Raw genomic sequence first — 20,930 nt, 5'->3', positions numbered from 1 at the left:
CTCCATTCTGTCTAGCTAAGATTAGATTATTTTGCCGGCATGTGTTTTCTTGTGCGTAGCTGATCCTGTCTGTTGTTTGAAGCGCTGCCTGGAACCCAGAGCTATAGATTCGTCTGGTTTTACCTGATGTGGGTTCAGTGTTTTTCTGCCGTGATATTTCTTGTGATTTCTTGTGTTTGCGAGATGGAATTTGGTTCGACGTAATTTTGCTGAATTGCTTCCCAAAAGGTTCTGAAATTTCATTCTTGAAATAGGTGGCTGTACAAGCATGTGCATTGCCATCATCCGCACCGTTTTTTGCCACTTTGCATACTTGTCTCATGTCAGCCTGGTTGAGATAATACAGGCAAAAAACCAACATCAACATGTTGATTGGTTGCCTGCATACTCTTAAACACTTTGATGCAGCTATTTTTGTAGCCGCCACTTGTCCATCACATGCTTCCCATAAAATGTAAACCCTCGGAACTCTCCCTCGGAACATCACATACCACTTGTCCTAATATGGCAGAAGAGCAAATAATTCAAGCAGCAAGCAATGGAGCACACTAGACATGAAATATAAGTAAGCATGCATGATCATACAGCACAACAAGTTCATCCTACCACTACCAAGGTGCCATCCTACCATCAAATCCAAAAGACGGTGTTATCCTACTATCGCTAATTGGTCATCGGCGTGAGGGTTATTATACTACCTCATAGAAAATATACAGGCCAACATCTAAAGTTTATCAATCCCTAACTACCATAAAATGTACATCGTCATCGCCATCGCTGTCGAGGATCATGCACGTCGTCACCGCCTATTTGCTACATAGCGCACAACCCTCTTCGGCACTGCGTAGCAAATGGGATGGCCCATGCAGGTTTTATTTTTTATGAAAATATTTCAACCATGGTTTTGTGAAGCTTTTAGAAGCTTTCGTACATTTTAGGTAGCTAGGGATTGATAAACTCTTAATGTTGGCCTGTATATTTTCTATGAGGTAGTATAGTAACCATCACGCCGATGACGAATTGGCGGTAGTAGGATGACACCATCTTTTGGATTTGATGGTAGGATGACACCATAGTAGTGGTAGGATGAACTTGTTGTGTTGTATGATCATGCATGCTTACTTATATTTCATGTCTAGTGTGCTCCATTGCTTGCTGCTAGAATTGTTTGCTCTTCTGCCATATTAGGACAAGTGGTATGTAGTGTTCTGAGGGAGAGTTTCGAGGATTTGCATTTTATGAGAAGCATGCGATGGACAAATGGCAGGCTACAAAAATAGCTGCATCACAGTGTTTAAGAGTATGCAGGCAACCAATCAACATGCATCTTTTTTGCCTATATTATCTCAACCAGGCTGACCTGGGACAAGTATGCATGATAAAAAAAACGATGCGGATAATGGCAATTCACATGCTTGTACAGCCACCTATTTCAAGAATGAAATTCCAGAACCTTTTGGGCAGCAATTCACCAAAATTACATCGAACCAAACTCCATCTGGCAAACAGAAGAAATCACGAGAAATATCCCGACAGAAAAACAAATAACCCACATCAAGTAAAACCAGACGAATCTATGGCTCTGGTTCTAGGTGGTGCTCCAAACAACGCACAGGATCAGCTACATACAAAGAAAAACCTGCCTGCAGAAGAATCTAACCTTAGCTAGATAGAATGGGGTTCACAGTACCATACAAACTGGCCACAATTCAGGTCTCAATGTTCTCATCTCCGAGGCCACGACGCGCGCATAAACATCAATGCCGCACGAAACCATCTACGCCGTCTGCCAAAACTGACGGCGCTTCCGATTTCATGGAACAAACCATGCGTCGGACTAACACGAAGAGGACTAAAGGCGTCGAACGAAGCAAACCTTCTCCCATCATATGATCCACCCACCTAAGTACCTACACGCCTTCATTTCTCACAGCAAAGGAATCTCCGCTTTGTTCTCAGTTAGCTTAGTACGCACGATGCTGCTGCTCGTAAGCACCGTCAGACAGCGCCTCGAGTGATGAGGTTGCTGCCTTGTCCAGAAACCACACCGGCTTCCCGTGCGTTGGCTGGACCATCGTGGCACGCAGGGACACGGGGGCGTCTGGACCGTCGCTGCTGTCAGACACGGCCAAATGCACGGCGTTTGCCTTGCCGACGCCCGTCGCTAGGATCGCTATGTTTGATGCCGAGTTTGTTACAGGGAGGGTGAAGGTGATTCTCTCGGGTGGAGGCTGCGGGGAGTCCGTGATGTAGGTGACCCAGTCGTCTTTCAGCTCGAGGGCTTGGTGGTTAGGGAACAATGAGGCCACATGTCCGTCGGAGGCCATGCTGAGGAGGATGAGATCAAACTTGGGGCAGTCGGTGCTCTCTGAGACTCCTATAGTGCGGATCTTGACCAGCTGCCTGATGACAAATTCGTAGTCCGTCGCTGCGTCCTCCACCGTGGCGCTGTTCCCCGGCGCCCACGGAGGCGCCACACAATGCACACGGCGAGGCGATGGCGTGGCCACTGCGTCACGCGGCAGCCCTCGGACCGATGATGCTCCTGGCGCGACCACGACTATCGGGCTCGGAACAAATTAAGGCGGCGCCACGAGAGGCACAGGGCGGGGTTGCAGCTCCTCATCTCCCGGCCCTGGCGCGGCAACCCCAGCGCGCGACGCATCCCGGCGGTGGCCAATGGCTGACTCCACACGCGGAAAAGAAAATAACGCCGACAACGGCGAATCAGCAAGATGAAGAAGACACGCAACTGCTGTGCCCAGCGAAGTTGTCTCACCATGCTCCTAGTGCTTCGAACCGCCGCGAAACAAGCAACACCCTCAGGAAAGGAAGCGATAGCGACAATGCTGCTGCCCAGTCAAGTCCTGGGGTTTCCCCCGATACGACGAGGGAGTTGGGTGGGCGTAAAAACCGACACCCTTCAGTAAGGGATGATGGCGCCCGAAGGCGTCCCCGCGTCGGCGTCGAACCTCACACGGATTTCTCCCTACCCTCATCCCGCCCTCAGACGCTTCGAAGCCCTTCCCCCCACACACCATCAACCAGCATGCGCCACCATGGCCTTGTCATCGTCACTACCAGAAACTTGACCTTTCCTGTGAGTGGCTTAATTTTCCTGTGAGGCCCGAAGCTCCCCACAGGAATTCGAATATTCCTGGCGGGCAAAATTTGACCCTCACGAAAATTTGCCTCCTCTCAGGAAAATATGCTTTCCTGTGAGTTGTACAGCCCACGGGAAAATGTTTTAGGCCCAGCCCACCATTACGCAACAGCGAAATAGCTCATTGGCGCCAGCTCGCCCGATTTTTCCCCCTCAAACGAAACTTCCGCGCCAATTTCTATTTTCCTGTGTGATATGGGCCTACAGGGAAGCAGCCCAGCTTCTCCTCTCCTCGTCTCGTCTCTCTACCTCCATGGCCGCCGCCTCCACCCCAGCCGCACTCCATCTTCCTGGCCAGATCCGCCGCCCTCCTCCACAAATAACTCGTTCTAGCGCCGCCCGCCTCCGACCTCCACTACCGCCCATATCTCATCTCGTCCACATGCGTCCGCCACGCCCATCCGTCTCCCGTATCCCGTCCTGACATCCTCTACCGCCGTTCTGCCTTCACTAGCGTCCGCCGCCGCATCCCACCTCCCTCGGCTCACACCCTCCACCGCACTCAAATAGGGTCGTCCGCTACGCGTTGCCGGCGCCTCGTGCTTCCTACTGCAGACCTGGGGAGTCTGGTCGCAAATCCAGCAAACCGGCGCCTCCTCTTCCGATGTGACAGCAGCAGTCTCCTCCTCCTCCTTTTCTCCAAGACCGTGGTAAGTCTCAACTAGGATCTTGAGTTGTTCACCCACGAAAAAAAAAATCTGAAGTTGTTCATACAAATTATGTATAAGAATAATGGTCTCGGGACAACAGGATCTCGATTTTCTTTTTTCTTGGTTAAGTGACCAACAGATTTGCTATTTGAGTGACAAATAAGCGCCATTTGCATTTGTTTGTAGTGTGTTGATTTATTTAGTTTTCATTTTCAATAAAGAGCTTTGTTCTTTCTCCTATCTAGAAAATTTTAGGAGCTACTTTTAGGTGTGCTATTAGCACTTCCATTTGTTGATGTCATTGAAAAACTGAAAAGGTTCTTCTCCATATAATTTGTTCCGTTACTTGCTATGTGCTTTCAGGAACTCTCTGAGAATTAAGAAACTCTCTTGGTCGCTCGGAACTCTGCACCTCTTCTCTACCGTACAGCTTGTCCATAGTGAGAGAAACCTTAAGATCCAAGTGAAGAAAAGAAAGGTACATGCTTTCTGAACTGATTTCTCGCATACAAATGTCAGTGCTAGTGTTTATATTGGCTTGATAGTGTATTGTATTTGACCCAGGCTTACGCTACAACATGTAGCTTGGTCACTTGCTTTTTCTGTGTTCTTTCTCCTATTGCATCAATGAATAGCCGGCAATTTTTCTCGGTTCACTGGTGATGAGGTCTGGATATTTTCTCAGTGTTGGGTATGTGCATTTGATCATGACTTCATGATTGAATTACAGTTTAATGTCCTGATGGTGTTTGATGTTAATCCTATTATGTTTACAGTCAGAAGTTATTTGTATATACTATTGGCACATCGGATCTAATATCCAAACATAATCATGCAGGATGACCGCCTCACTTCACTACACCAGATTCCATTGCAAGGCTGATGGTAACTCAATTGGTAATGGTATCATCTCCCAAAGTACCAAATGTTCATGGTAATGATAAATATGCTTTACTATAAGTATAATCCATGCGTAAATTCAAATAAATATATTTTGCTATATAATCCATGATAAAATGCATTCTTGGCAGATGCTTTTTGAGGATCTCACTACAATTTATCTTTAGTGGCTGCAACATGCTTTCACTTATAACTATCTGTTTGCACTTGTAGGAATATACTTTGGACCTGAGAAGGCCACCATAATAAACACATAGCTGTGATGAAATCGGGTATGAAAGACCTCGACGAAAGTGGCAATAATGGTGCAATCAGTAGCCAGAAAGCACAAAAGCGCCTTGTATGTTCCGTCTCTTTCCCCTTTTTTGTGTTAGCTTGTACATCCTATGCTTGCTGATTCTCTGGTTGCTAGTGAAACTTTACTTTTGTTGAATGCCTACTTCTAGTGAAACTTATTGCTAGTAAAACCTCTTGCTTGTGAATTGCCCTATAAAATAGGAACCTTGCATCTGTCCACACAATATTCTACTGTAACCTTTTGCTCGTCCCTTTGGTACTTAGGCAAGTTAGATGTGACTATCATTTATAGCATCCTTTCTTTAAGTTTTGATTAGCTAGAGCTTGTCTTGTTGGTTCAAGCTAGAAGTATTTCTAGTTGTTTCTTTTGTATGAACATGTATCAGCGTGCTAAGTAAGTTGCAGATCTGTTTTTCCTTTTTATATCATGGTTAGGAATTTGTAATTCTTTTGCTGTAAGTTATCCTTTTAATTTAGTGGTTTTTCAGCAAGCTTGACCATGTTTCTTTTCTGCTGATAGTACACCTTGTATATCTTACTATGTTTGTTGGTGTACGCGATTATGAGATCTTACGAATTTTAGATAATGATTTATGAAACCTGGAGCACAACAGAAGGCAGAGATGTAAACAGAACTAAGTGCGGCTTGCTACTATTGAAATTAATTGTAATATTGCAAATCTGGTTACTTTGGAAGCAAGACCTGATAGCTTCATAAACCTGTTATAAAATGGTTGGAGATTACTGAAATAGCTTCAAATCATGTATTCTTATGTGCCTGTTCTCATTAATGTTGTGTATGACTTTGTAGGTAAACACGGATTCATCTCATGTTAGTTCAGAGGATGGCCCTATCGACCATGATGTCGGCCATTGCAACAATGAAAGCGGCAATGATGAGGAGAACATTGGTGGTAAAGATAACAATTGTGGCTTCAATCCTGATGGTGTCTCCCGAGGAGGATCTCACTAGTCACTTGCATGGCAATTGATGATTAATGGTCTTTATGGTATTTTGGATATGTGTGTAGTAGTACCATATGCTCCGGGCCAAACTTAGCAGCTTATCCTTTTGTTGCTTTCACTTTTCTAAAGTGATGTCCCAGATCATTAACCTAGGAGGCTTTCTATCCATGTAGTTTGATATCACTGCAGTGTTTTGTGCACTGTGATGGATATGATAATTAGAGTGTTGGTGGCCAGTATGTATGTAGCACTGTTGTATGCAACTCTTGGTCAAGTCTATATATGGACTCAACTTTATGTGACGTCTATAGATTGTTTTTTTGGATGCTTGGCTGCCATTGATATATGATATGGACAATTTTCCTAGTATCTATTTACCAGAAATTATACTGATTAAATGCATGGTTAATCGCAATAAATGAAATATTGTTTTCCTGGTGTCCTTTTCCTGACGGGAACCATCATAATAAGCTGATTTCTAAACTTGACGGATCTAAGTTTTTCTTGGGCGTGGCCGACAGGAAAATAATTCATGTCGGTTTACAATCAGGCATTTGTCCATTTCCCTGTCATTTTATTCCTGTCGGTAATCGCCATTTTCCTGTGGGTTTTTTATCGTGGGGAAAAGTATGGTTTCTGGTAGTGCGTCAACGCCGTCCCACCGAAGCTAATACGCGATGCTTGAAAAAAAGGGACGCACCTTTGCTGGAAACCAGGAGCAGCAGCACAGTAGACACGCGGGAGGGACCGACCTCCACCACCGAGGCAGTAGCCGACCGGACGAAGCAGCAGAAGCATACCAGTCCCGCGGGCCTGCAGGTCTGACCAAGCCTCGGAGGGGCCTGTGAAGCCCCCGCCACCGCGATGCAGGAGGACCGAACCGGCCCGCCTATAACCCAGATGGGGCCCAAGGGCCTAGATCTGGGCCAGAGGCGATGCTTTGGACCAGCTCACTGGCCCGCCTATAACCCAGATGGGCCCAAGGGCCCAGATCTGGGCCGGGGGCGACGTGTCGGACCAGCTCACCGGCGGCCACTACCGAACCGGCCCGCCTATAACCCAGATGGGGCCCAAGGGCCTAGATCTGGGCCGGGGGCGACGTGTCGGAACAGCTCACCGGCGGCCACTACCGAACCGGCCTGCCTATAACCCAGATGGGCCCAAGGGCCCGGATCTGGGCCGGGGACGACGGGTCGGACCAGCTCACCGGCGGCCACTACCAAAGCGGCCCGCCTATAACCCAGATGGGGCCCAAGGGCCCAAATCTGGGCCGGGGGCGACGCGTCGGACCAGCTCACCGGCGGCCACTACCTCGCCGCCAAGGGGCAGCACCACCGCGGACAAGCCACCCGGGGATCGCTGGACCGCCTGCCGTCCGAGTAGCACCGCCATCCAGACTCACCCTCCAGTGGGAGGCCAGGACACGTGGGGAAGGGAGATCCCGGCGCCGCCGACACCGCCCGGGCGGCGGCAGGGAGGGGTGGGGGAGGATGGGCGCTAGGGGCACGGGCGAGCAGCGTCGCCTTGGTCGCCGCTTGCGGCGCAGGGAGGGGGAGGAAGGGGTCGGGAAGGGGGTAGGGGGCTGACGGCGACTGCGGACTCCGACCGCGGCGGCAGCGGCGGCTACGTGCTGGCTGGGGGAGCCGGCGGCGGCGCTAGGAACCCTAGTTGCGAGTTGTTTCCTTTTATGTTTTCTCTCTTTTTTCTTTTGGGCGCGGTTGTGTTGTTGGTACCCCAGTTGCTATATTAATATAACGGGGCGCAAGCCTGTTTCGGCCTCCACACGCGGAGGGGTTCTCCATTAACATAAGAACATTATTCCATTCGTAACTTTGCTTTATCACTTTGACATATTTCCAGTTTAGCCCTCAAATATTACTTTAACATGAATCGTGCCACTAAAAAAGAATCTGGCTCACACCCGAAGTGTTCCCCCTCCTCCTTATCAGCTACTCCCTCTATAAGCAAATACTCCCTCCTTTCCTAAATAAGTTTTTTTCTTTTTAGAGATTTCAATATGCACTACATGCGGCTCTAAAAAGACCTATATTTAGAAACGACATTTTAGATCACTACCTAATGATCTAAAACCATTATATATGTTTATAGGAGTATTATTTTGCATGTTCATCCAATACCAATAATACAATGGGCCAATGATCTGCATGTTAAGAATATAATAATAATTCAATGAAAGTATCCACATAACACCAACACTCACGCTTACAATTCCCCAATACTGGCAAAACATAACTGCCACCGCCACCCACTACACTCGCGATTGCAGTTTCCCAATAGTGGAAAAACATAAAATCATATAATCAACGACATGGCCCAGGAATAACAAATCCATATAATAAATAGATTCCACGTTGAAGAGTAACTGATGGTTCTGGAAAATATCTCATGTAATAAAAATCATTTTTGCTAGTAGTACAAAAAAAATTCCTTTAGAGAACACTGAATGTCACTTGGAACTCGGTAACCAGCAGCAGGAGAAATTCAGAAATAATTACTGCTACAGAATTGAATACTAACGAACTAATTACATCAGGATGCAAAAGGCGCAACTTCACTGCCATCGTACAGGTTTGAACTTGGTGTTCATCGTACAGGTTTGAACTCAGTACACCGAAGCAACACTCTATCCCTCGTGCTACAAGTTAAGCAACAGTAATTTGTCGGCCCTAGAGCGGAACAATTGGCTCGTACAAGCTGCATACCGAGAGTTGTTTACGAAGAGCGAGATTACAGTTACAGAGAACGATAGATTACAATATTTCAGTCACTTGCCTCAACTTACCCAGCATATCCTTCAGCCTTCACAAACTTACGGAGCCCATCAGATAAACCTCTTGCAAAGGCAAGTTGTGTTTGAACACGGACCTTCACAACCTCCATGGCTCCATAGAGCAGAGGGCAACATCGGAGATAGCCTCAGCTGAAGCAGAACCAGTCAGATAGATCAAAGTCCTGTGCAATACTGAAGAAACCCTTTGCCCCTTTGCTCTTTCAGGAAAAGTTACCAAATCCAGAAGTGATGCTCTTACAATTGGCTGGGTCAATCTAACAAAATAGGCAAGCGATATTTTCATTACTAGCTGGTTTCACAACAATGATAACACATAGCAGACCGACCAAGTGCGGTTACAAATCATGCAAAAAAAAAATGGATGCCATATTTTGTTGGCACTTGGTTGACAGAAACGACTACTTATGTAATAAATTTAAAGAATTATATGGACTAACTCTGGATGTTTGCAGAAGCCAGTCTGCAGTATCCTGTCCAACCAAATAGGAATATTCAATAGCAATTAACTAACATAACATCTGTGGAGGCTTGGTTGAGCCAGACCCTCATCCCGTCGATCGATCAGAGTGAAGAATAACTGGGTCACTAATAGAGTTTCTATATATATAATTGATCTTCTATTATTCTCAGGCAACAAGGGATGAGGCTACTGCAGCTTCCACTCCTAACCACTTCTACTGTGCCTCATAGAAATAGCTTTTCTTTGCTGATGTGATTTGGATTTTTGCTCAATGCAGCCATTTCCTGTGATTAAGTTCAGAAGATGGCGACAGCGGTTGGTCAAATTAGTTAGTTAATTTATTTCATATATATGCCTTGGAAAAAAAAACTATGTTCATAAATCATGCTGTATGAGCTTAGGATGCACCCAGTCATTATTCATTAGAATCAAGTAGTTTGTTTGTTCAGCAATCTAGCTGGAGGCATCAGATTTTACTTTTTGGAGTGTAGGTTACGTTGACCCATTGGTGTTGCTGTATTGTGAATCTAGGTGCTTGGGGTAAATGAATTTCTTTATGCTGCGGAGCTGAAAAAGGCACTTTGATAGTTTGGCACTAGCAGTAGCCATGCAATGGGTCAAGGAGAGATTGTATTTAAAACTTTGATAGTTCTGACGAATTGTGAAATACTGAACCTGCAAGGTGTTTTACTGTGGTTGCAGCTTTTAATGGTTATCTTGCAGGTGATGTAGCAACTATAAACAAGGAAATAACATGTACCTGTGTGGTTGTTGTTCTCTCTGTTCATCAGCCTCTGCTGCGGTTGAGGTACATTCTTTTTTTTGACTGTACACAGTAGGGAAAATCCCCACTGCAATTTTTATAAAATAAATAAAAGGCCCAAAGGGCAGGTCTTACAGGCTTGAGGTAAGCCAACGGAACAAAAAAAGAACCTAAAATAAAATAAAATAAAAGCTATCTAAAAAGGCCAAACAGAGAGAAGTAAAAGAAAAGAAAAGAAAAAACCGAGAAAATTACAATACAGAGTCCAGCCATGATTGATACAAAGTGGAGTACTTCTTCTTCATTCTGAATTTTAACAAATTGAGCTCCATGAAGTAGGTGTCTTTCCAACTTTGAAATGAAGGGGGGATTTGTTGGAATATCCAGTTGTTTCTAGTTATCCAGATGGCCCAAGAAGCCAAAATAATAAATGTCCATAGCAAAAGGCAAGGCCAAAGTCTGCTTCATATCTTCAACGGTCTGTAAGACTGACAGAGCTACATTTCTGTTGGGGCAAACAAAGTTCCAACAAAAAGCAGCAAAAGGGCATCCCCAGAGTAGGTGAAATAAGGTTTCTTCCTGTTGACAATCCATCACAGCACAGTTGTATGTGTCCAAATGAAATGTTTTTCTTCTAAGTAGGTTTCTTGTGTTTACTCTATCATGAAGCACCATCCAAAAAAAACTTTGTGCTTGGGTTGACATGATGTGTTCCAAACCCACTGGAAGTGAGGTGGTAGAATTTTAACTCCAATCATGCAGGTATATGCTTTTGAAGAAGAGAAATTAGCAGACCCCCATAAATAGCTCCAGGTGTCATTACAATCCTCCCTGTATTCAGATGATCTAACCTCCTCACAGATGATCCCAAGTTGCTGGAATTCCTCATAAGCTTGTGTAGACAGGGGGAGGTGAAACAGGTCTTCCAAATATTCCAAGTTGATAGCTTCCTAAACTGATAATAGAGTATTCTTTGTAAAAGAGAATAAGTGAGGCAGGCATTGAAATGGACATGTAGAGTGCCATTGATCAGTCCAGAATAGAGCAGACTTCCAATCACCAATATTGCATATGGCCATGGATTTGAATAAGTCAAGCAGTTTCAAATTTATCTTCCACCAAAAAGATCCAACCATGTTTTGACCAGGCAACATGCCATTACTGTAATAAGTTTCCCAAATCAAATTTACCCATGGAATGTTGTGTTTGTTAAGGAGTTTGTGCAAGTTTTTCAGCAGAAGAACATTGTTGTGCACACTTAAGTTGCAAATTCCCCGGCCTCCTTGATTTTTAGGTCTACACACCACACTCCAAGCAACCATTGCTGGCCTGTGATCTTCCATGTCTGATCCTCTCCAGAGACAGTGTTTAAGATATTTTGCAATTTGTTTTTGATGGTCTGTGGTATATCCAAGCAACACATGAAAAAAGATTGGTAAAGATGCCAGAATAGATTTGACCAGTAACAGTCTACCAGCTTGTGTCATGAATGTTGCCAGTCACGTTAGTTTTTTTGCAATTCTCTGCACCAGAGGAAGGCATTGCTCTACAGTGGGTTTAACCACTCCAAGTGGCAATCCAAGATATGTGAATGGAAAATAACCTCTTTTGCATCCCAAGGTGTTAATCATGATGTCAGATCTGTCTTCAGATAAGTTGATGTGAATCAAATTTGATTTGTGATAATTTACCTTGAGACCTGTAGCAGTAGCAAAAGTATTGAGCAGAGCCTTGAGATTGAACAAATGAACTGGGTCTGTCTTCATAATGATCAGACAGCTACCCACATTTAAAGGGGGTGTAACTAAGTTTCTGCTCATTGCTTTGTTTAGGATGGATTGAAGTAGGTCTGCAGCAAGGACAAACAGTGGAGGGGAGAGGGGATCACCTTGCCTGACCCCTCTCTTACAATAAAATTTCTTTCCTGGCACTCCATTGAGTATCACAGAAGATGAGGCCGAATTAAATAGCATTTTCATCCAGTGAATCCATTTACTACCAAAACCTTTAGCCTTGAGAATTTCCAAAATTGCTTGGTATTCAATTTTGTCAAAAGCCTTTTCAAAATCCAATTTGAATACAACCACTTGCTCTTTAGACTGGTGCAAGTATTCATATGCCCAACCCAAGCAATCTTGGATTGCTCTGTCCTTGAGAAACCCATATTGATTAATGTGCACAATCTTCAAGATGATTTTTTGTAACCTGTTAGCCAATAGGTTGGTGATGATTTTGAGGCAACTATTTAGCAAGGATATAGGTCTGAAGTCATTTCGTGGTATGGGGCAATCCACCTTTGGAATGAGAGTGATGTATGAGGCATTGATGCTTTCCAAATTGATGTTCCCTGCATGGAAATCATGAACTAGTTGCCTGATGTCTGGACCAATGATATCCCAACAAGCTTTGTAGAACTCAATTATTGAAACCATCAGGACCAGGAGATTTGTCATTGGGTAGTTCCTTAACTACATCATTTATCTCCTGGTCAGTAAAAGGAGTTTCCAAACTTTCAAGGAGGGCAGGGTCATGTAGTTGATGTAAAATATCCTGGAGATCAAAATGCATAGTAGTTTCTTCGGTCGTGCCCAATCTTTGCTTTGAAAGCATTCCACAAAATAGCTGCTTTTCCATCATGATCAGTAATCTCCACCTGGTCATCATTCTGAAGAATAGCAATGTGATTGTGCCTATGGTTTATGGTTGCTTTTGTGTGAATTTTTTTTGTGTTCTCATCTCCAAATTTAACCCCTTTGATTTTCCCTCTTTGCTTCCAATAAATCCTTTGGTCCTTAAGGACCACAAGTAATTCTTCTTTAAGAATAGATCTGCAATTCCATTCCCAAAGACTTAACTCTCTGAACTCCTCAAAAGTATCAAATAATCCAATCCAGTCATTCAAGGTGGCAATTTGCTTTTTAAGATCTGACAATTGCTTTGCCCATAACTTAATAGCTCTTCTCAAATTCTTAAATTTAGCAATAATTTTATTAGCAGGGTCAGTGTAACCCACATGTATGTGCCAAGCATTGGCCACCATCTCTTTGAAAGTGTTGTGGTGAAGCCAAAAGATTTCAAACCTGAAAATGTTTGATTTAGGAATGGAAGTCCCTATTTTGATCATAGAAGGCAGGTGATCAGAAATTGGTCTAGCAAGGGGTAGCACCAGAGTCGGGATAAGAGGTAAGCCAAGCTGCAGAGGCGAAGAACCAGTCAAACTTTTCCAAAAGAGGGCTGAGTTGCATATTAGACCAGCTAAATTGTCTGCCTTTTAGGGGCAACTCAACCAAACCTACTTTGCTAATGGCCTCATTAAAAAGAAGCATCTCATTGACATCTCCCCCAGCTCTGTTTCTATCAGATGGGCTTCTAATGAAGTTGAAATCTCCCATGATCATCCAGTCTACTTCATGCACACAAGGACCATAAATATTGGTCAGAACCCAACTTTGATTAGATATATTACTGGTGAATTGGATGGATAATGAAAACCTGTTTTGGAAAATAACTTCTCCCTCAAAAAGTGAACCATTCCAGATAACAATGAGCCCCCCAGATGCTCCAACCGAAGGTAAAAAAGCAAACTTGTTGAGTCTAGCAGGGCAGAAATATCTCAGATAGGTTTGGTCAAAAAGTTCTCTCTTGGTTTCTTGCAAACAGAAAATAGAGGCCGAGCTTTCCTCAATTTTTTGTTTGAGAGCATCCACTTTCCCTGAGCATTATAATACCTCTAATATTCCAATTCAGAATATTCCAACTTCTGTTTCTACTCATTTAATCACATATGGTAAAAAAAACTGCCATTAAACAAGAGCCACATCTTGCTTGAATAAACATTGGATAAAGAGAGCCCAAAATTACTGCAAACATACAGTCTTGTCTCATTCATTACAAACATCAAAGGCTGTCCAACAAGGAAAACAATCCCTCAATTAGCTCGCTAAAAGAGGCAGCTTCCTTGACTGGAGGTGCATTTGGAGATATATTCCTTACTTTTGTCAAACACAATGAGGGGAGAAACTGGAGATGCACCTATTTTAACAGAGATGTTTGGCTGCTGCTGACTGGAGTCCCTTTTGATTTTTGGACCACTGAAGATCTGACGCATGCGATCAGCAAGTTTGGTAGGTTGATGATGTGGGAGAAGGATGAAACTACGAGAGGAGGGGTTTTAGTTAATGCTCTGTGGAAGTGCTTCTTGAGAACATGCTTGGGGGAGGGCCAGCTGATGAGGACCCGTTCCCTCCACCTGGTGTAGACCCCCATCCTCTGCCTGAAAATGCTGATAACCTTCAAGGATTTGAACCAGATGACAACCAGTTAAACAATGACACTCCAGATGATGATGGATGGAATGAAGGTGGCCATTGGGCCATGCGGCCCATGCCCCAGCGGGAGGATCAGGAGGTCATTCAACCACAGGTTCAAGAGGAGCTATTTTCTCCATGGCAATGGCAACAGCTTATCCTCAGTCATTTCAGTGTCTGAAGGGGCATACTTGAGGTACATTCTGCTTGGTGCTACTCCTTTGTTTATCGCCTAGGTTACTGTTTACCATGGTTACCATTAGGATATAGGATCTGCAAGGTTGCTACTTAGTTCTCGCCATCAAGTTTTTTACAATCATAGCTAAATCCAAAACTGTTTTCGTATTCAGAAGATAGGAACAAAATTTAGAGAAACACATGCGTACAGGCTGCCAATTTAGTGCACGGGTACAGCCAATCAACCCCTCTTTGTTTTTAGTTCATTGGTTAATTAAGAATCTAGAAGTGAATTCCTGTTTGTTTATGGATTCCCCACTTTTTCCAAGGGAATTATTTTCTAAGCAAATACAGACAGAGAGATACCATGGTAATTAAGGTTTCCTTTGTTTGACGGTCCAACACCATTAGTAAATTCCCTATTGAACACTTACACTGAAAGTGAGCATATTTTGGAAAAGCAGCTAGGAATCTTTGGTTTGAAAGAGTCATACTCCCTCTGATCCAAATTAATTGACACACACTTAGTACAACTTTAATACTTACAAAGTTGTACCAAGTGTGTGTCAACTAATATGAATCAGAGGGAGTACATCTATTAAATCAAGATATATACTGTCAAGATTCTGATGCTGTTCTATATTGCTGTCACATGAGAATAATAGCAGCCAAAATAAAGGCCAGGTGGTGGTAACTTGCAGTCGAATATATTAATACCTTTTCTGAGCAAAAAACGAACATGACTGCACTTAATTTGTCCTTCAGGAAAAACGTTGTGGATGATGAGATTATGAATACAACCCCTGTCAACATTTAAGAGGTGGTGGATAGGCATGTCTACAGGCATGCGATTAGAGAAACACATACACAAGATCAGGACGTATTCCTAGACTGGCAACTATGCTAGGATGATACGTGAGACAGTGGGATGTATCAAAATTATACCATTCCGGTAATTACTACTCCCTCCGTCCGAAAAAACTTGTCCCAAACTTGTTCCTCAAATGGATGCATCTAGTACTAACTTGGTGCTTAGATACATCCATTTGAGGGACAAGCTTTTTCGGACAGAGGGAGCATGTATTTCCACCCTTCTGTTTCCAGCTGATACATAACTTCTGCTACATGAATCAATCCAGCTTCTCTGTACGAGGTTACGTCTAAAGATCAGTGTGCACTGCTGCTCATTCAATTATGCTTGTCTAAATACTTACATCTTCTGTACCGATATAATGTTAATTGAAAACTTGCAATCTTTTCCAATGATTTTTGGAAGAATTTCCACTAAGGTACTATAGAAAATGTATGACATGCCTGGCAAACATACCTATCAGATATACTTTTCGATCTGCAGTTCTCCCAGTCTGCAACTCTGTGTTTATACGTGCTGCCAAGTTAGCCGTGAAGAACATGTGTTAGCCTGAAAGCATCAATAAGTTGTGCACATTGTGCTATTTATAGTGGGATGGGCCATTTGTTTCTAATTTGGCTTATGGACTGCTTGTGTTTCTCTTATGGTTATTTCTGTCGGATGCTTTGTTGAGAGAACTTTTCTCTTCAAGAACCCAATGAACAATTAGTGGCATCGTCAGAGGCAGCTCTTCCATTTAACAGAAAAAGGCTGAACATACCACCAGCTGAAGTAATGTCCACTTCATTTTCCAATACCAAAGATGTCTGGGCAAAGAGCTGCAAGGAGAGCATTGTTCCAGCCGCTTCAATAGCAAATGAAGAGCAAATCAAAGACACTTCCTGGTCAAGAAATATTTTGTTGGCTCTATGTTTCCATGTAATGAAGTTTACTGAATCCTTATGGAAGAAGGGTACCGTTGATTCTATCTTATCATATGCTATCTTATGCAAGGTATTAACTATGTTAACATCTATTTCAACCCCATGTTTCCAAATGTGTTCGATTCCAAATTGCGCACGCTCAAGTATATATTTTTCAAAGAGAAATCCTCATTAATTTTTCATCCAAGGGTTTCAATTGATGCCCTAGGTGGTTGCTAAAACCTAATGTTACAAAGAAAGACCATCCTTTTCAAAGCACTCTGGGTTTTAAATGGGACCTTGCGCCATTTGGCGCTGCATGTTACCCGAATAACATAACTAATTATGCATGCTCAAATATATATTTTGAAATATAAGTCTTTCTTAATTTTTCATATAAAAGGATTACAATTCGTACCCTAAACCTAAAGTTACTAACAAATACAAATATTTTGGCGCAACGGGTAATCTAGTATTTCAAAGGCCAAGGGTTATATAGACACAATAAAATAGCATCATCAAAATGTAAAGAGCTTGGAAGGACAGATCAGCAAAAGGACAGACTAGCACAACCTGTTTCCAGCAACGGTGGAATCAATGCTTAATCCAACTCCATCTCATTATCCCGCGCACTGCCTCTGCATGACCAGATCTTTATCGTTCTATCAAGTGAAACAGTCACAATCTGTTGTCCATCTCCACTAATATCCAGACTAGTAACGTTTGACTCATGGCCTGACAAGCTTTTAATTGGTTTGTAATCCCGAGTTGACCATAGCGCTGCTTTAGTGTCATAGGAAGATGTTGCTAAATAATAACCCTCCTGGGGTTCGAATTTCACATGCGAGATGAGACTCTTATGTGCTGGTATAGAATATAACATTTGTCTGGTCCTCAAATCCCATATTCGACAGAAATTGTCTTCACTTGTGGTTGCAACCAGATGACCATTAGGGGAGAAGCCGACTCCTAGGACAGGTTTCACATTTCCAATGAGGGTACAGTACAATCTTCCTGACCTTAAATCCCAAACTCGAGCACTCGCATCAAACCCACAAGATGCAGCTAAAGAACCGTCTGGGTGAAAGCTGACACCATATACACTTCTGCTATGTCCCTCCTGGAGTAGAAGTTCAGTTCCAGTGTTGATGTCCCACAATCTCCAGGTCTTGTCAAAGCTAGCTGTACCAAGGTACTTTCCAGATGGATGAAAAGCAAGGCGAGCAAGACGATCCAGGTGACCATCAAAAGACATCAGAAGTGAGCCATCGCTGTTCCACAATTTGGCAGTTTTATCAGCTGAGGCTGTCGCTAAGCAGTTGTCGACTGGGGAGAAGGCAACATCAGTTGCACGTTCTGTATGGCCTTTCAGGGTTGCAATCTTGGCTATCTGTGGCATGCTCCACACTTTGACGATCCCACTCCAGGAACTTGTGGCGAGCATCGAGGCATCCCGGGAGAAGGAGCAGCCGGTGAGCGGGCGGTCGTCTCCAATCTCGCTGCGCTCAAGCGCGAAGTCCGCCGCCTGCTTCACAACAAGGGCGGCCTCTGCCTCGGGGTCCTCGTCGAGGTCGGCGAGGCGTCGCTTGGCCCTCTCGACCCTGGCCTTGGCGCGGGGCAGTGAGTACATGGCGATGTCAATGCGCGCCTGGAGCAGTTGGTTGGTCCCCTCGGTGAAGAACGGGTACTTGATCTGCTCCGTGCCCTCGTCGTCGTCGTCGCCCGAGGCTCCCCGTTCGTCCTCCTGCGCGCGGAGGAGGCGGTCGAACTGGCCCTCGGCCTCGAGGCGGGCCATGAGCGCGCGCAGGCGGTCGCGGCGCTCCATCGCGCCCTCGCCGAAGAGCGTGATGGGCTCGCCGAGACGGCGGAGGCGCGCGCGCACGGCGGAGTCATTGGTGGGCACGGCCATGGCGTAGGCGCGCCGGCGCTGCAGGAGCTCCTGTACGGCGCGCTCGTGGCGCTCCCGCGCGGCGCGGTGGTCGTCGGAGACCTCGTAGTCGACCTCGTCATCGTCTCCGCCTCCGGCAGCGGCGGATGTGGAGGCGGGGGCGCGGGGTGGCACGGGGACGGGGACGGGGGCGATGGGTGGGTGGACGGGGAGGGGAGCCATGGGAGGGGTGATGGCAGGGGGTAGGGGCCTGGGGTTCTCCATGGACGCTAGCCGGGGTTCGGGAACTAGGACTAGGGTTTTGAGCGGCGAGGCGGCGGCGGCGGTGGTAGCGGCGATCTGTGACCAAGGTTTTATTGCCGAAATAGAGTTCGAACTTCGAAGTCGGTCCTGTGTCCGGCCTTTCCGGTCGCTATTCAGAATACCGACCGCCCTAAAGATTCGGCCTGCATTTGAATTTGGGATCTGGTCAAGCCCGTCCGCAGAACACACATAAGCAACCTCAAGCCCACACACACAAAAAACACATAAGTAACCTCACGTCCACTTAACCCTAGGCCACAATCCCGCGCCACTCTCTTTCTTCTCCTCTCTCTCGGCCGCTGGCGGCGACGTGATTCGAGCGAGGCGGCAGCGCAAACGCTGCATCCTTTCAGGGATGTGCAGGAGGGGGCGAGGCGCCCCTCCATCGACCAGCGCCCGGATGAAGCTTGACCGCGTGCGCATTGGTGAAGTCTCCGACAACCCGACGCTCTCTCTTCTTGTCATGGCCGGCAGGGGGCGAGGCGCTGCTCCATCGACTTGCGGTCGGAGGGAGCTCGACCTCGTGGTCATTGGTGTTGTCTCCGGTGACCTGGAACGCATCCGAATGATGTGGTGTCGTCGACATATGGATCAGAGGGAGGGGGTGGATCCAGTGAAGAGCGTTGGTGTTGGGCAATAGGTGGAGATGGACGGTGGCATTGGCGGCGAGAGCAACTTGGTAGAGGAGGGCAGTGGGCATGGCCATGGCCGAGGCCGTGGCAACAGAGGCTCAATACGTGAAGCACGACCATCGACGCTACCACCATATGGAAGGGGAAGGGGACGCAGAGGCAAGGGAGGAGGTATGTTTCTTGAGAGCGGCTAGATGACAGTCGACTGAAAACAATATTTGGGTCAGTCGGCTGACCACATTTTGTTTCAGTCGATCTATGTACTGGCGAGGCTTCCCCTGGGTGGTAGTGGACCGGCCAGTGTGCATGCATGTCCTTTCACCAACTAATAGTAAAGCCTAGTCGCTAAATTCTTTAACTCATACCATTTCATAAGCAAGCGGTGCTAAGGTTGGAAAAAGCGATAGGCGTAAGCGAGGCGGTTGGCCTTCGCATAGTGCCTAGACGGCGCTTAAGCATCCTAGGCGCGGCCTAAACAGTAATATAATTTTCACTATCAGGGTGTATTTGTGGTTATTATATGTGTATCAACTTTAATTTAGGTCTGATAAATAAGTGAACTGCCAGCTACTGCCATTGATATATGGCCCGTTTGGCAATATTAGTGCAATATGGCATTATTTCTTACTTGGATAGACAATTTCTTGCTTTCCCTGCCTAGACATCCATTTATGCCCTAGGCAAGGTGTATGGCCATCGCCTAGCACCTAAGCGTGTCTAAGCACCTCCTAGGCACTGTCTTTTCCGACATAGGCTATGATGAGTTGTCCTATGCGTGTGTAAGATGAGATGAGCTGAGCCCGACTGGATAAGACATGGTTAGAAAAAAAAGGAAGATTGCTAGTACGATTGTTTACAATATGTAAGAATAAGCATATAATAGAGGAGTATTTTGCAAAATGAAAGTTCTCTAAGATGGAATGAATTGGTTGAAGGAAATATGCCCTAGAGGCAATAATAAAGTATTATATATTTCCTTATATCATGATAAATGTTTATTATTCATGCTAGAATTGTATTAACCGGAAACATAATATATGTGTGAATACATAGACAAACATAGTGTCACTAGTATGCCTCTACTTGACTAGCTCGTTAATCAAAGATGGTTATGTTTCCTAGCCATAGACATAAGTTGTCATTTGATTAACGAGATCACCTCATTAGGAGAATGACGTGATTGACTTGACCCATTCCGTTAGCTTAGCACTCGATCGTTTAGTATGTTGCTATTGCTTTCTTCATGACTTATACATGTTCCTATGACTATGAGATTATGCAACTCCCGTTTACCGGAGGAACACTTTGTGTGCTACCAAACGTCACAACGTAAATGGGTGATTATAAAGGTGCTCTACAGGTGTCTCCAAAGGTACTTGTTGGGTTGGCGTATTTCGATATTAGGATTTGTCACTCCAATTGTCGGAGAGGTATCTCTGGGCCCACTCGGTAATGCACATCACTATAAGCCTTGCAAGCATTGTGACTAATGAGTTAGTTGCGGGATGATGTGTTACGGAACGAGTAAAGAGACTTGCCGGTAACGAGATTGAACTAGGTATCGAGATACCGACGATCAAATCTCGGGCAACTAACATACCGGTGACAAAGGGAACAATGTATGTTGTTATGCGGTCTGACCGATAAAGATCTTCGTAGAATATGTGGGAGCCAATATGGGCATCTAGGTCCCGCTATTGGTTATTGATTGGAGACGTGTCTCGGTCATGTCTACATAGTTCTCGAACCCGTAGGGTCCGCACGCTTAACGTTACGATGACAGTTTTATTGATTTTTGATGTACCGAAGGAGTTCGGAGTCCCGGATGAGATCGGGGAT

The 20,930-nt window shown here is 45.1% G+C and overlaps 2 protein-coding genes and 1 long non-coding RNA gene across 6 annotated transcripts; 1 reads left to right on the top strand and 2 right to left on the bottom strand.

Moving 5' to 3' along the window:
- Positions 1-1,964: 1,964 nt before the first annotated feature.
- Positions 1,965-2,665, bottom strand: LOC123055711 (probable 6-phosphogluconolactonase 2). Its single transcript, XM_044479610.1, has 2 exons — positions 2,604-2,665; positions 1,965-2,448 (listed from the first exon to the last, which is right to left on the bottom strand). The coding sequence occupies exons 1-2, from the start codon at positions 2,663-2,665 to the stop codon at positions 1,965-1,967; spliced, it is 546 nt and encodes a 181-aa protein (XP_044335545.1).
- A 697-nt stretch (positions 2,666-3,362) lies between these two features.
- Positions 3,363-6,278, top strand: LOC123052148 (uncharacterized). 4 transcript variants are annotated; one of them, XR_006424498.1, is made up of 6 exons: positions 3,363-3,813; positions 4,177-4,291; positions 4,398-4,504; positions 4,652-4,747; positions 4,927-5,053; positions 5,822-6,278. It is a non-coding gene; the product is annotated as an uncharacterized lncRNA (long non-coding RNA). The 4 variants fall into 4 exon arrangements; XR_006424497.1 differs by having other exon boundaries at positions 4,378-4,504; XR_006424496.1 differs by having other exon boundaries at positions 4,177-4,504.
- A 10,354-nt stretch (positions 6,279-16,632) lies between these two features.
- LOC123052147 (U4/U6 small nuclear ribonucleoprotein PRP4-like protein) lies at positions 16,633-18,532 on the bottom strand. The gene has a single exon (XM_044475253.1). The coding sequence runs from the start codon at positions 18,418-18,420 to the stop codon at positions 16,870-16,872; it is 1,551 nt and encodes a 516-aa protein (XP_044331188.1). The 5' UTR covers positions 18,421-18,532; the 3' UTR covers positions 16,633-16,869.
- Between the last annotated feature and the right edge of the window lie 2,398 nt (positions 18,533-20,930).

The sequence above is a fragment of the Triticum aestivum genome, chromosome 2D (genome assembly GCF_018294505.1).
Source record: "Triticum aestivum cultivar Chinese Spring chromosome 2D, IWGSC CS RefSeq v2.1, whole genome shotgun sequence".
Taxonomy (NCBI): domain Eukaryota; kingdom Viridiplantae; phylum Streptophyta; class Magnoliopsida; order Poales; family Poaceae; genus Triticum; species Triticum aestivum.
This window is presented reverse-complemented; position numbering and strand designations above follow the sequence as displayed.